The sequence below is a fragment of the Orbicella franksi genome, chromosome 1 (assembly GCF_964199315.1).
Source record: "Orbicella franksi chromosome 1, jaOrbFran1.1, whole genome shotgun sequence".
Classification (NCBI taxonomy): domain Eukaryota; kingdom Metazoa; phylum Cnidaria; class Anthozoa; order Scleractinia; family Merulinidae; genus Orbicella; species Orbicella franksi.
In genome coordinates, this window is record NC_138145.1 from 20,038,401 (window position 1) to 20,054,302 (window position 15,902).

The window sequence follows — 15,902 nt, forward strand, 5'->3', positions numbered from 1 at the left end:
CCTCGACTAGAGAGCCTGTTCACAGGCTGAGAAGTACTTAAAAGGTGAAGTCGTCAAAATGAAGAAGAGCGCCGTAATTCAAGCGGATTTTGCTCTGAACTGCTGATGACAGGCCTTTCCACAAATATCCGTATATTTTTTGAGGATATTAAGAAGTTTCCGAGATATTTATGAAAAAAATTAGATATTTAGAAAATGCAAGGATATTTAGCAATATTCATAGCTTTTTGTGGCTGAGCCCTGTGTTTTCCTCGCAATTTTCTTAAAGCAATACTCAGTTCTATACCAGAAACAATTCAGTTTAGCGATTTCCCACTAGAAAAATACATTTATATATCACAAGCGCTAAAGCAGCAGATGTTGGTAACATCGACGTGCCTGAATCTTCCTCCTCAACTCCTACCACTGCAAGAAAATTTTGAAAATTTTGGCCTAAGTAATACAAAGTCAGTGTATTTTTACGACAAAAATAACAGATATTTAGAGGGGTTTTCGAGATATTTCCAAAAAATTTTTTGTGATATTAAGAAGATTTTCTGAGATTTCCGGAAAGATATTTACGCGATTTTCCATGATATTTGTGGAAAGGCCTAGCTGATTGGCTTAGCCCTGTGTTTTGCTGGCTATTTTCTTCAAACAATACTCAGTTCTATACCAGAAACAATCCAGTTCAGCGATTTCCCACGAGAAAAATACATTCCATATCACAAGAAGCGCTAAAGCAGCAATGGCGGATGTTGGTACCATCGACGAGCCTGAATCTTCTTCCTTGCGGGAAAGTGTTTCCCGCTAAAATGCGTCCCACTTCGGGCCACCCTGATAACTGCATCCCTGTCCTCAACACATTTAGATGATTTGACGCTGAAAAATATACGGTGTTGACAGAGCTAAAAAAAATTATTAGATAATGTGCCCTCACACGATATTTTACTAGTGATCAGAGATCTGAACATCAAAGTACGAAGTTCTAACGAAAGAAAAAGACTATGGGAAAGTGGTTGTGGCGAGATGAACTAGAATAGAGAGAGGCTGGCTAATATTTATGTTTAAATGATCTTGTTATTGGAGGTACCATCTTTGAGCACAGAGATCAATAAGTTAACATGGATCTCCCAAATAGGAATGTCAAGAACCAAATGCACCATGTCTTGATCAATGGTCGCTGGAAACACGACATTACCGTAAAGAGAGGTGCTGATGTTGGAAGCGACCTCCACCTTCTTCTACTCTACAGCAATTGTCAAACTACAGTTGAGAAGAAATCTCACCAAGGTGGAAGAAAAGAGGCAAAGGTACAACACTGCTGGGCTGAGAAAGCCACATGTCAGCAAACAATTCCTTATAGCTGTAAAAATATATATATATATGAGACTCCAAGTAACATTGATGAAGAGGCAGAAAGGGATGCAGAATCAGAAAGGAGGAGAGAAAACGAGAGCTACTTTATATATGCATGTGAATGTGTGCTAGAGAAGAAAAGGAAAAGAGATAAGAGTTGGATAAGAGATGAGACAAACGTAGAGAGATCAACGAAAAGAAAGGGCCTGCAACATCACAAAGATTAGCACAAAAACTATGAGTAGAATATTCATTGACTAATAGAGACAGACGGCGACAGACTGGTTATACGACCTATCCAATAACATCTGAAATGCCGAGACCAAACCTGAAGACTGGTACAATGGACTGATCGTTTAATTCCCCAAGGGGGATAGGACACAATGTACAAACTTGAGGTAAGTAACACTCCTCTAAGTACCAAGCAAGATCTTCTGTAAAATCATCCCAAGTGAGGTTAAGTGCAGATGCTATTGATACCACCTTAAGGAAAGAGCAAGTAGGCTTAAGACCAGGCATAGGGTGCATGGACCACATTTTAACGCTCCGAAATATCATTGAGCAGTGTATTGAGTGGAATACTAACGTGTACATTAATTTCATAGACCTGGAAAAGGACTTTGACAATATCAACAGACACACCTTATAGAATATTCTGCTAGCGTATAGATGCCCAGAGAAGATTGTCAGCGTCGTCAAACATTTGTACAACAACTTTTCCTGTAGTGTTATCCGTAAGAAGAAGTTAACGGACTGGTTCAGCTTTAGGAGTGGAGCACGCCAAGGTTGCATCATGTCGCCCAGTTTATTCGTAGTAGCCACTGACTGGATAATGCGCAAGAAGAAGATAGGCAACAAAAGAAGGGGGCATCAGGTGGACACTAACGTCTTTGCTACAAGATTTCGATTTTGCCGACGATGTTGCACTCTTGTTTTCTACTAGAGATTAACTACAGCGAAAAACATCAGAACTCACGCTTGCTGCCCAGCAACTAGGCCTGAACACTGTCAACGGGAAGAGGACCAAGACAATGCGGCTTGCGGATACACCATTACCAGTGCAACTGGAAAAGGAAGACTCGGAAGAAGTAAAGGAATTTACTTACTTAGGTAGTATTATGAGCAAAAGCAATGCCACTGTGAAGGGCATTACCAACCGACTCCAGAAAGCCAAATCATCCTTTGTTTAATAGAATAGTAGTAAAAGTATGGAAGTCGTCTAACATCAATGAAAAAAAGAAAGATATATGGGTTATTGACCAAGTGTGAGGTCATGATGGCTGGATATTGGCCAAGTTCTTTTTTTGCGAGTTTATGGACCGAGACGGAGTCGAGGTCCATAAACTCGCAAAAAAGAACGAGGCCAATATCCAGCCATCTTGGCCGAACAAGCTTGGTCAATAAAGGATTTATTATATTGCTTTCGGGGAATTTTTCTTGCGGGACACGGCGGGTAGTCCTGAGCGGGCAAGATAGCTCCATCTTGCCCGCTCGGGTGGCCAATCACAGCGCAGGATTTGATTCATCTTGTCCGCTCGCGGAGCTAGCTATATAATAAAAAGGTCTATAACGACAACGTCTTGTCAGTACTACTGTCTGGTGCAGAATGCTGCACGGTTACCCAAAGAGACAGACGGAGACTGTCAGGTTTCCACACTTCATGCCTGAGAAAGATATGCAGAATATACTGGCCCAAGAAGATCACAAACAAGGAACTCTATCAAAAGACAGGCAAGCGGGACATAACCACAGTTATGGCTGTAATAACGCAAAGAGAGGTAGAGATGACTTGGGATTATTCTCAGGAAATGCCGGGATAGCATCACAAAAACTGCATTGTGGTGGACACTGCATAGTGGAAGAAGGAAGCGAGGCCAGCCACGAGAATCGTGGAAGAGAACGATTGAGGTAGGAATGAAAACAACAAAGGTCTGAATTTCGATAGGTCTAACAGTCGGTTAAAGTGAAGGATACTGTCTCGTAAATCTTTAACACCAAAAAGTGATAAATAACTGAAACAAAAGAATGGAAATAGTGGAGTTTGTATCAGCTCAAGTGGTTAATGGCAGCTGCATACATATAACAGGGCATGCAACGGGCCAAAGACACCAAGAAAGGCTTCTATCCCTTGCAATTATACACATCTACTTACAGATTAACATTGACTTAGAAGAGGTGATAAATATGTTTGCCGCCAAAACCCACAGAGGCTGCAGCTCTAAAAATCCTTAAGGATGAGTCCATCTCCATACCCGAAGAACTGTATTAAGTGAAAGTTGACTTGCTCAAACAACTGTATTCAACTAAGATAAAATTCTCTGCCATGCTTTCCAATTACAATGTCTCGAAATTGCCACTCTCCTAAATAATTGGCTTAGGCAATCAATAAGTGCAATTCAATAGTTTTGTCCACTTTGGGTGTGATTGCACCCCTCCCCTCCTGTTCCCCCCCCCCCTCCAAAAAAAAAAATAAAGGCTGCAGGCCTGCAGAAAGGGGGTATCATACTTTCAGTGCTACTGGTTCAGCTATTATTAATATATTTAACAATGTAAGTAAATTTCTCTTTTGTTTTATATGACCAAACTAAAGCTTTACTTTACAGTTCTTAGTGTGCAGTGTCTTGTCAGATGCTACACTGTGACTTGACCCTGAGAGTGTAAGGGCAAAAAGTTGCAAAATTTGTAGAAATGGAAAATAACATCTCCAGTGCGCAGATACTCCTCCAGTGTTTCCGCCAGACCGCGCCATTGCGGGAATCCCGCGTTGGAATCAGAGATGGCCCCCAGAAAAACGAAAAAAGGGCCAATTTGGCCCTTTCTTTTTACAAGGCTGCAGGCTTAACACAGACATAGTATTTTAAAAGCCATCCCAGGGCTCGAAATTGCGACCATATCGGTCGCCAATGCAACTAACATTTCATCCTTGGCGACCAAAAATTCTGGTTTAGTCCCCATAATGGCGACTACATTTCTCTGTGTTGACGATGAACAACGGTTATTTTGTCTCACATAATGTCCTTCTAGAAAATCAGATTGAAAACATTCAACATTCAACATTCAACATTCAACATTCTAAAACATTCAACATAAGAAAAGAAGCCAATCCGTCCTTTTGCTTTGCTGTGCTATTTGCTGTATTGATTCTCTCACATCGGAAAACTTCCAAATGGCTAACCGTGTGAAGAAACGCCCTATAATGCATTGCAAACCCTTGATCATTGACTACGTCATGTACGCCTAAGGATTGTTCTCTCGTAATGCACGGATCCTTCATACTGGTAGGAAACTTTATAAAGTAGAAACACTTCAAAAAGCACTTACTATTAAATTTTATCGTAGATCCTAATAAGCTGCTTTATTTTTCTTGGTACCCTGATGCATTTTTTCTTCTGTAGCTTTCAATTTATTGGCCCCTTTCCTAAAATATTGGCCCTTAAAAAAGATCTTCAGGGGCCAATTTGGCCCTCAAGTAAAATTTTCTGGCTGAAACACTGCTCCTCCCTCCTCAAAATTGACCAGTTCGATCTGTGCACTTGACTTGTAAGCCTTGAATTAAGCATGCTAAAAGCTTGACACATAAATAAATGAAGTCATCTCTGTTTGACAGAGATGACTTTATTTATTTATGTGTCAAGCTTTTAGAAAGTTATCAAAGGAGTGTGATTGCTTCAGCCACGTGCACATGTTGTGAGCCTACTTTACACCTTTTTGAGTCATGTTGAGTAGTATATAGTGGCACATAGCTGTTTCGGGAAAGATTGTCCCACAATAGCATAGAAGCAGACGTGGCAATGCTGAAAGGCATTATTGGTAGTGTCAGTTAACCAACAGTTCCTTGAAGATAATGGTGTTTCAGCCTAACAGAAGGAAAAGATAGTGAATACCTTCATCTGTGGTTTCTCCTTCTTTTGCACTGAAACACCTGAACAGTAACCACCCCACCCATAATACTTTCGGAAGTTTCGAAAGTGTCAGGTACGCTTATAGACCTTTACACTTCTAGCACCGGTTGTTCTAAGGCTGGATAACGCTATCAACCGGATAAATCGCTATCCAGTGGATTAATTTTAGCAAAACAAACCTTGCTATCTATTAGATAGTGATTTATCCGGTGGATAGCGTTATCCACCTTTCGAACAACCCGGGCCTGCAGGACAACGTTTCTCAAAATAGCTGTAGTGTATGCTCACTTTTCTCTATAAAGGCCCCACAGGTTGGAGGCCCCAACAATACTTCCTTAATCATCCCTCCCCCGACCTCCGACCAACGTGCAAAACAGGGCATACGAGACTCTAGCTTTCTAGCTAAAACTCACAAAAACTGCCATCTTTACGCACTGGAAACTAGTAGTCTAAATGTCGCATGCACACTGATGTACACTCACAAAATCAACAGCAATGTGGAAAGGAACCTCCACGACAAGTGGGTATATTATAGGGTATACGTATGGATTTTGCACTCTAGTCTTGAATTTTAAAGCTAGCTACCTCGTTCAAATGAAATGCCAGAGCTCCTTAAAACACAATACAGCATGTCCTACTATAGCAGCGGAGGTTAGCTTACCTTTTAGCTCCAAAAGGGCCAAGAAAAAGTCCTTAGCAATTTCAAAGTTCCCGGGTCGGTCGAGGGTCGGGTTGGTCGGGAAGAACCGATGTCCAATATCGGTCAGCGGTCAATTGCTATAGAGGTATTGACAACATATAAGAAACAGGGAATAAATATCCGGGACATTGGCAATTGTTCCCGTGTCCTTCGAGGGTGGTTGGCTTTATTGAGGGTTGGCCGCCATTTTGGTGGGAATAACCAAAAGAAGAACCCTCGAACCCCCCTCTAAAACACCGTCCAGACAGTCACTTCCGTCAACAACATTCGAACGAAGGATCACTTCCTGTGAGAAATCAAGAACCCGCAGACTTTTGTCATGGATCTTGGAGAAAATCCGACTTTACACGCTGACACATCGCTGGTCAATGGAACATCTTGCGCGACGGCAACCGCATTAGCACAAGTCCTCGACTCACAGGCCATCTCCAGCACCTCTCTAGCTACTTTTTCCGTTACTTCTGTGCCCGGGTCAACTGGCCTGGCCGTTTTAACTCCAACACTAGATGGCACGACCACTGTTACGTCTTTACCTGGCTTTACTCTGTCAAGTTTCGATTCTGTAGACGTGAAACACGTGGGTGATTCCAGTGAGTTAGCTGTGGCAACCGTAGGAGAGGACGGCAGGTTAGTACAACATACATGTGTAGGAATATTCCAGCGGTCTTTAAGATAAAACCGAGCTCATTTGTACAAAATAATGCCCAGAGGATATATTCTTGCCATGATTGCTGATATTTTGAACTAATTTTGTTATAAGATATTACGCTTACTTTGAGTGTGTGTTTCAGTAGTTTCTCAACTTTTTGATTTAATTTTCTCATTAAAAAATGAGATAAACAGCGGTTTATTCGACATCAAATAGGAGACAATGTTTGATTAAAAGGAGAGAAAAAATATCTTTTTAAGAGCAAGCAAAGGCTGCATTGACTTCTGGTGTCGCAGTGTTTTGCATATGGTCAGTTGCTGTCTACTAAGCACACATCACCTGGTGATGAAAATGTTATTTCCTCCTCTGACTACTTTTCCTTCACCTTCACTTGAATCATTGTACCAGAGTGGTGCATAAGACCCCCACAGTTGCTCTCCAGCCACTATTTCCTTGCGCTGCGGCATGCACCTCACTTCAGGACTGCCACCCTGCTCTGAACCTCGCCCTTTCCACATTGTGTTTGGCCAGCCTGTGACATCCTCAGTTCTAGCATTTCTACCTGGCTTAAAGCCCTGGAGCATCATACTGTGCACCACTGTGCCCCTAAGACTCATTAAATTATCTTGAATTTTTAAGGTTTCTGTAATCATATAATTTTTACATGGTCTGTCATCAGGTGATTAGACTTTAAAGGCCCAAACCCCAACTTGGATGACCAGAGGGTAGGTTGTCCTTTGTCAGGCCTCTATCCCTCAACCACTCTGGCATGGTAGAACCCATCAGGGACTAGGTACCGGCATAGCTCTTAGGGTCATTGAGACATGCAAGCTCCACCACTATGACAAGGTGACAAGCCCCGAGTGGAGAACCATATTCCCACCTAATGAAAATAAGCCGTGCCAAGCAGTAATAACTAAGAAAAAAATTGGAATGAACTGGTGTTTGCAACTTGCTTGATGTGGTGCCTGGGCACAAGTGGCATGGTTTCTTGGGATCTTTAAAGCCATGTTCATAGACAGGGAGGGAAAATAAATCATTCATGCCAGCCAGTCTTGGGTTGCTTTGCCATTCCCTGAACAGGATGCCACTGCAACAAGGCTGCTGCATGCTTTCTTGCTTGGAGAAGGGGAGGGTGGAAAGGTGTATCAACCCAGCACTGGGAGCATTAACTAGGGCAGGGGCATATTATTGCTTTCCAGAAGGGTTCTTTGCATTACTTTTTCTCAGTGCTCTTGATAAAACATGTAATATAGTGTAGGATTGAAAATAAAATTATGACATGTTTCGATGAAAATGTATTTTTAATTTTTCATTGATCATTTGCTTTCTTTTCTGTAGTCTTCATTTTACAGCAGCTAGTCATAATGGAGTTACCAGTTATCACACACCTCAAGGAAGTCAAGCTTTACCAACATCTGAAGCAGATTTTGTATCTGACTTGAGTCAAGGTACTAATATTAGGTTATTAAGCAGTCTGACTCTATCTTTAAATAGGAGAAATTTCATGTCCCTGAGCACTGGTCATAGAAAGGTCTTGTTTTGGTATCAGTCCCAACTACATGGAGCCTGGCTCTTTTTAGTGTTCAATATCTCTATATTTATGTCTATAATTATTACTTTTTTGAAGGCAGATTGTGTAAACTAAGAAATGCTGTGGAATGATTGTCTTAGCTTGTGTTCTACAGTATTTTTAATCCTCCAAAACTTCCAGTCATTCTTCTATTTAACAGTTAGATTATGAGCTCAAAATTTCTATCAGGTCACAAATAGAAATCAAGAGTGAATAATCTAATTGTTTTAGTATAAATGCGGTTTAAGTCGCTCAAAACTTTAATATAAATCCTCTTCAAAGACACTTTGACAAAGTAAAGAAGTGGGCCCCAGCACGCACTGCTAAGCTAGCTACTCACTACCTACAATGGAATTGATAGCATAAGTCAATCAGAGAACAGTATTCATGATAGAACACTAGTGCAATGTAGGTTCATACTAAAACTCGATAGAAATGTGGAAAATCGTTTTGACATGTATTTCACAATATTATGTAAAATTGACTTGAGATAAGATTGGTTACTTCATAGATTGCGTGTCATGTCTCACTTGTCATGAATATCTATGTAATTTCCCATATTTTGTAGCAAGGCTGTACAGTTGTGTCTACATGTAACTTACATTTTGTGTAGTGTGTCTACATGCATTAATGACTCAAGAATCTGATCTAGACCTTGAGGGAAACCTGTTCCAGCTCATTGCCTGAATAATTTGCTTTCAGTTGAAATCCTGAGTGGAGGTGAGAGTGAAGGGGGTTCAGTAGAAGAAACTGTTTGTCAGGAAACTCAAACACCAAGAGCTGTGTCTAACTCTCATGGTGACGTGGACAAGTCAGTGGTAAGATCAAGTGAAATATCCATTTTCATGCTCATTGTGAGACTTCCATATACCAGGGGTTTCATTAATGTTTTCAGCAGGGAGGCCACTGGTTTTCACAGGCAGGCAAAACATTTTGAATGGAGCTTCTCTATAAGAAAAACTTTCCTCTAGATGGTCAAACCAGGCAGAAAAATCATCCTCACAGCCAGTCAATTTGCCTGGCGTCCAGTCTTTATCAAAACCATGATATATATGTACTGTAAATTCTCCTCAAAATCAGTGGATTGGATATATGTAAAAGTTGGGGTGCTAGGCCAGGACTGCCAATTTGCCAGTGATATGTGAACAGAGAGGTTGTTTTAGTCAGATTCATTTTAAGTGTAGGGTCCCACCTCTCTCTAGGAGAGTATGTTGGCAGGTGACCAATTCAAAGAAGAACTTAGGAAGAGATCCCCCTGAGCCCTCTCCTCCATCCTGCTTTGTCAATCAATCTGGAAAACTCTTAAGGTTTTAAATCTTCCTTTGTTGCTGCACGGCCACGTGCATCCTATGGCATAAAGCTGTGGTATCACCGCTGCTGCTACAGGCTCCTGTTTGTGAATATCATGGACCTACCTGTAGCCTTAAGTAACCACTTGGACATCATTGCTCTATTATTTTGATATCTTGAAAGAGCAGTATACAGAAAGTTTCTAACATCTTTCCCTTTTAATTCTGCATTAGAAAAAGAAAGGTGGATGGCCAAAGGGTAAGAAAAGGCGCAAGACATTTCGAGACAGCAATGCACCGAAGGCCCCACTGACTGGGTATGTGAGGTTCCTGAACGAGCAACGGGAGAAAGTCAGAGCAGAGCGCCCTGAGCTAAACTTTCCTGAAGTGACCAAGCTACTTGGTGCTCAGTGGACTAAACTGTCAGCCGAGGAAAAACAAGTATGAATGATTTCCCTGCAAAATCCACATTTTGTGGGGGTATCAGCCTTTTAATATCTAGCTCTTTGCATGTATTACAGGCCTATAATGATAGAGAATACTATAACACTGGAGCACATTAGAATATGATATATAATTTATTAACAATGACTGTTAAACTGTTTATACTCTGACCTATACAGCTGTAGGTAAACAGAGGCAATGTGACTCAGAATAGCTAGGTTTCTTGCCAAGTAATACAATGCTAAAAACTTGGTCCAATACAGCCCTTTAATCTGGAGTCGAATTAGTTGAATGCACTAACATTAGGGTATTGTGACTGCCCAACACGGTTTCTTTTGATTGCAATGTCAGTCAATCAGATATTAGTGTTTAAATTGCAGCTGAGCAATTTTCCGTCTTTTAGAGGTACTTAGATGATGCAGAGAAAGACAAAGAAAGATACATGATGGAATTGGAAGCATATCAGAAAACAGATGCCTATAGAAACTTCTTGAAGAAGCAAGCCGAAAGGAAGAGAAAAAGTTAGTTCTTATATCCTCTTTACTTAATACACATAACGTGCCCACCCTCCCCTCTGGGAGCCCCTCATCGGCCCCACCCGACAAATTTTTTTCGGTAGAGGGAGTGAGTGAAGGTATGAACTGAACTAGAATGCTTGTAGCCTTATAACTCGATAATTTTGATATCACTGTTTGTCTAACTTTTCTGCTAGTTGTTGGATGTGTGACAACGTTTCCCAATAGATTTATCGCATTATTATTCTCCATTTGATACGAAAATGAAAACGTAATAGACAATAGGATTAGGAAGGGTTATTTCAAAAGACAGTTCTTCCATATTCAGTGACACTCAGTGGGACTACAAACAATACTCTTTCCCTTTCAGATTTGGAGAATTCTGACGGATTAGATGGCATGTCTAATGGCATTGAGGTAGAATCAAAATTTACTAATTTCATGGTTTATTTTATAATCGTTTATCATTACAAATGTTCCTTGTGCTCTGTTGCAGCTCTGTGCAGAAGATGATCTCTACTGCAAACCTTGCAATCAGTACTTCAATAATCTCCACAACAAGAGAGAGCACATCTTTGGCCGGAAGCACAAGCAGACAGTTTCTGGAAGGTTAAACGAGAGCGAAGAAGAAGAAGAGTTACCAGGATTTAACGCACCTGTCTTCACGGAAGAATTTCTAAAACACAATGAAAGTACGTAAAGGGATAAGATACAAAATGCCATTTCATACAGTTGCGGGTTGGCGCTCACCCCCTGATCATATCCTGGCTTTAGGTTAGGAAAAAGACTGGTTCCCCACGATGGAAAAGATCCATGGCAGTCTACCCACCAAACCCGCCCACCCCTCCAGACTTTATCAGGTCAAAGTAGCAGTTTGCGCTGTGGGTACCCTGCAAGTGGAGGGAGACACTGAGAGCGTCCTTTTGTTGTGTTACAACCTAGAACGCCCGGTCTGGAGTCCAGTGCACTAATCACAGGCTGTCTCCACGCCCACAACGATGTGGGCACGTACATGTACATGACAGTTTGAAGAAAGGAGAGGGAAAGAGGGAGAAAGGGAAACGAAAAGGAGAAGTCAGAGGGAAAGGGGTGATAGTCATGTAGATACTTCTTATTTGAATGGCAAAACATCTCTGCAGATCGAAATCTTACAATTAGTGTGAGTATTTCAGAACGACGACATTACATAACACCGTGTATGCACACACACTATACGTAGGAAAGTAAGGAAGTAAGTAAGTAACAACTTTATTTACAGAGGGTAACACAAAACAGTAAAAAACTGACGAACCAGTGGCCCTCTATCGTAAGTTAAAAGGTCATCCTCAGCTTGGAGTTTTAAACTTGTTTGTTCTTTTTTGCAGTGCGTGAAAATGAACTAAGACAGCTTCGCAAGGCGGCCACAGAATTCGAGGAACAGAACTCAGTTACTTCCAAACACGTCGAGAACTTGAAACAAGCAATAGGAAAAATCGAAATGGAGACAAACCAACAACGGAACTCGAACATGGTGCTACTTAATGACCTGAGCAATCTTCGGGCAGCTCTCGTTCAAGCGTTTGCGAACTTGGTACTTCCAGGCACTAACGAGGTGCCGACATTAGATACCATTGATTCTTACATGACCAGATTGTATTCAGTTATATTGGACTCACCCCAGGAGAACGAGGGACTTATCACGAATGTACGAGAGATTGTGTCACGCCTTGGTTTTCCGAAGTAAGTTCTGGAAATGATAACTGTCTTCATACAGAAGTTACGTCTCAATCTTCCTACGTGTAATTCGTAAAGGATCTCTGCTTCGTTGAGATAATTCAAGTACAGAAACTGATTTTTTTTTTTCTCGTAGTTTGAAATGATCTTCAGTTTTCTATGCTTTTAAAGGGTGAAGTAGACTTTACTTTAGTACTTCAAGAATAGTCCTACCTGTTTTAGTACATTTATAGCATGACAAGCATTTGTTACATTTGCGGTAGTTCGATTCGAAGCGCACAGGCCATTTGAAGACTACGGTGGAATCCCGATTTTTCGAACCTCCAAGGGAAACGAAAAATCGGAGAGTACGAGAAATCGGAGGTAAAATTACATTGTTCAACGGAGGAGAGGGAACGACTTTTGGTACGAGTTATCGGGAGGTTCGAAAAAATGAGGGTTCGAGAAATCTCGATTCCACTGTATGAATTTGAAGGTGACTGTTTTTGTTTTGTTTTTTTCAGTGATGCGGATAAAGGCTTAAATTTAGCGGAGTAAGACTGAGCATTTTGTGGACTTCAGGAAGGCCCTTTTGCCTTTGCCTTTGATGGTGCAGATGTTCAGGTCAGAATTTACCCAAGAACAATGATGATCTCTCAGTACTTTCATACTCGAAAGTTTATTTGCTTTGATCGCTTGTACATGCAAGAAGAGACTGCTCCCTTGCACACTCGGTGCTCATCCGAGTGGCTTTGTAGCTTTCTCCTCCGCCGAGACTCCAAGGTCGGTTATGACGGAGTTCGAGGAGGGAAATCTTTGAGCCGGAATCACCACAGAGGCTGGAATAAAACATATTACTTTGGAAAGAGAGAAAAACTACGTCAAAAAATTACAAATATATATGTCCATTCAAACAGCTTATACGAAATCAAATTTCGTTAACGTTTGAGATGTCCATCCACTTGGCTGTTTATTGTCTCGAGTGTTTTCGAACCTAAAAGGTTGCCCATAATGGGCGTTTTGTAATGAACAGTTCATGTGAAATTAAGTTCAAGTTATTTATCGTATTGTGCAGGTGATATTCTGCAAATGTTTTAAATAAAAAAGACAAGAAAGTAAAACTTGCTGATTTTAATTTCTCGAGGTGATATGATCATCTAATTTCCCCTCACAATACAGATCCTCGTTCAAAGGTGAAAATTCAAAGTTTTATTTTGTTTCATAAAAGGTTGAAAAGATGGCGGATTGAACGTGGGCCCTTCTTGAAAGGGGGTCTGGGCGAGGGATCCGCTCACGTTCCTTTTTTAAAGTGCAGTATTCTCTGGGATTGAATTATTCAGTGACATGGAGTTGGTGGTTCGGGCTTGGTGGCAGCCTCGTTCCCAGTGGGAACGAGGTTGTCTTGATGGTAGGAATCCCCTCGAACCGCTGACCTTATTACACAAAATTTTCTGGGTACGTTCGTTTCGCAATTTCCAGGTGCGCGTTTTTCGGGACACTTAAATTCCGGGATTTGGCGAAAATGTCCTATTTAAAATGACTTTAACGTAGCGTTTTGGGGTATCACACAATTTACTTCTTGATAATGTTACTTTAGAGCGGTTTTCAATTGAGTGTGGTAAAACCAAAACCAAACCAATTACATACCGATTAGACTTCTCAGCCAATCCCAAACCGTAGTAAAACCAAAACCGAAACCAAAGTAATTGATTACTTTCGACACTCAGTTGAAAATCGAGTTATAAGGCCAAACTTAACAAAAACGCAACGGCGGGAATAGATGTCAACAGAACTGACAAAACAGTTCTCACAATGTCCACAAGCAGTTCATGCTTGTACGTTAGTGAATTATTGGTCATTAGTCAGTTGACAACAATATGCATTTACGTTTTAAAATATAGCCTCGGAAGAGTTAAAAATATTATTTTGGAAACGTTTCAATGGTAATGAACTCACTTTTGATTATTCACATAACATGAGTCACTATTAAGTAAAATTTTTCCGTCATGTTCGAAAGCCTCTCACACTACGCCTGAAGAATTTGAAAACTGAGATTTCCCTCTGACAACACATCAAATGTTTTCCTTCCACACTACGCCGGAGGAATTTAAAAACGCAGTAATCACCGGTCATTTTGGATCTGTGTTTGAAAAAAAAAACTCGGGCAGGGAAATCGCAAGACTATCTTAAAGTGAACGTTTTCAAAAACCTCCGTTTTCAAAGTACTTTCCCGTCAACACAAAAACGAAAAGCCGGCGTTTTCAAATTCCTCCGGTTTGAAGAGCGTTTTCGAAAAGCCCCGTTTTCGTGACAATTTAGTGTGAACGAAAGGCCTAAGCTAACCGTAGCAATAAAGCTGCGTTTTCCAATTTCTCCGACCTGGTGTAGAGGGACCTCATCAGTCGCTCACGACTTCCTCTCATTTAGTCAAGAGACGACGGGGAACAAGTGAAGGATAATATGTTAAAGTCAGTCGAACTATCCGAATACCGTCTCCTTTTGACACTAAGACGGATCATCCGTCTTTGACACATAATCCATGTCTAGTGCATAATTTGATAGATTCTAAGAGCCAGATGACAAAAGGTCAACTTTTTAAGAGTTTACTCAGCATAATACAGCTCGGAATTCTTCGCGATTTCTGATTGGGCAGAAAGCTATTTGTAATCGGAATGATAACACGTAACACAAATATCACGTAAAATCGGCTTGATATCTTTCGGAATTTCTCAAAATAATTTCTAAATATCACAAAACAATTTCTAAATATCTCGAGAAACCGTCTAAATAACTATATCTTTTATTTTAAATTAAACCGATTTTGGATTACGTACTTAGGCAAGTACTTTAAAAATTTCTTGTAAACAGTGGTAAGATTAGTAGAGTTGGGGAGGAAGATTCAATTCAAGCGCTTCCAGCATCCGCCATTTTGTAAAATTGCTACTTTGGCACTTTTATTGATATGGAATACATTTTTTAATGGGGAAATCGATGATCTGGATTGTTTCTGGTATAGAACTGAGTATTGCTTCAGTAAAATAGCGAGGAAAACACAGGCCGGGGTTCAGCCAAAACAAGCTATGAATATTCCTAAACATCCCTAAAATTTCTAAATATCTGAGTTAATGTTTTCTAAATATCTCGGGGACTTGTAAATATCCTCCCAAAAAAACGGATATTTGTGAAAGGGCCTACGAGGCTAGCAGAATTTTAATAATTTGCCAGGGCTGCACTCAAGGCTGAGATTCAAGAAGAAAAATAAATAATGTTTTAAATCATGATGAACAAGTATATACCAAAGAATAGATCCTAGTTATGCGCGCTTTCTCGTGGTATACTTAATAATTATTCCACGAGTGCGCGTTGGATATGAGATGGTAGATAGCCAAAGAGGCGCGTAGGGCCGACTTGGCTATATACATACCCAACGAGCGTGAGTGGAATATCTGTTTTATCAAAAATGCCCCTAAAACATAGAAAACTGAATAAAATAATGAAAACGCAAAAATTACGTGCATGCTTGACTATATTTGTAGAGCATCAGTGGTATCAGTGTCTCATATACCATGACGGCTAAGCTAATGAAAATTATCCACGCTGATCCAGTCATCGATAACGTAAAATACATCACTTGCAAAAACTTTCAGACGGTTTAAAATTTTGGACGGAAAAAGTGTCCGAAAATACAACCGGTTCGATTTGTCAGAAGTAACTATATGCGAGAGAAAGGAACAGTAACTCACTTACCACACTATGTTCAAAACCGACGGTAACGTCACTGGCTGGAGCTAGGACAGATT

The 15,902-nt window shown here is 40.6% G+C and overlaps 1 protein-coding gene across 1 annotated transcript; it reads left to right on the top strand.

Annotated features, from left to right (window-relative positions):
* The first annotated feature begins 4,974 nt into the window (after positions 1–4,974).
* LOC145495908 (high mobility group protein 20A-like) lies at positions 4,975–13,590 on the top strand. The gene is made up of 9 exons (XM_081475512.1): positions 4,975–6,567; positions 7,931–8,040; positions 8,865–8,980; positions 9,686–9,892; positions 10,299–10,416; positions 10,781–10,827; positions 10,907–11,102; positions 11,775–12,129; positions 12,627–13,590. Exons 1-9 carry the CDS (start codon positions 6,260–6,262, stop codon positions 12,658–12,660), a joined length of 1,491 nt encoding a protein of 496 aa, XP_081331638.1. The 5' UTR covers positions 4,975–6,259; the 3' UTR covers positions 12,661–13,590.
* Positions 13,591–15,902: the final 2,312 nt, after the last annotated feature.

Excerpts from the sequence above, each read along its gene's own strand:
- LOC145495908 (XM_081475512.1), top strand. The coding sequence starts at position 6,260 with ATGGATCTTGGAGAAAATCCGACTTTACACGCTGACACATCGCTGGTC. Across the intron at positions 8,041-8,864 it reads TGTATCTGACTTGAGTCAAG|TTGAAATCCTGAGTGGAGGT; the intron begins GTACTAATATTA and ends ATTTGCTTTCAG. Across the intron at positions 10,828-10,906 it reads GCATGTCTAATGGCATTGAG|CTCTGTGCAGAAGATGATCT; the intron begins GTAGAATCAAAA and ends GCTCTGTTGCAG.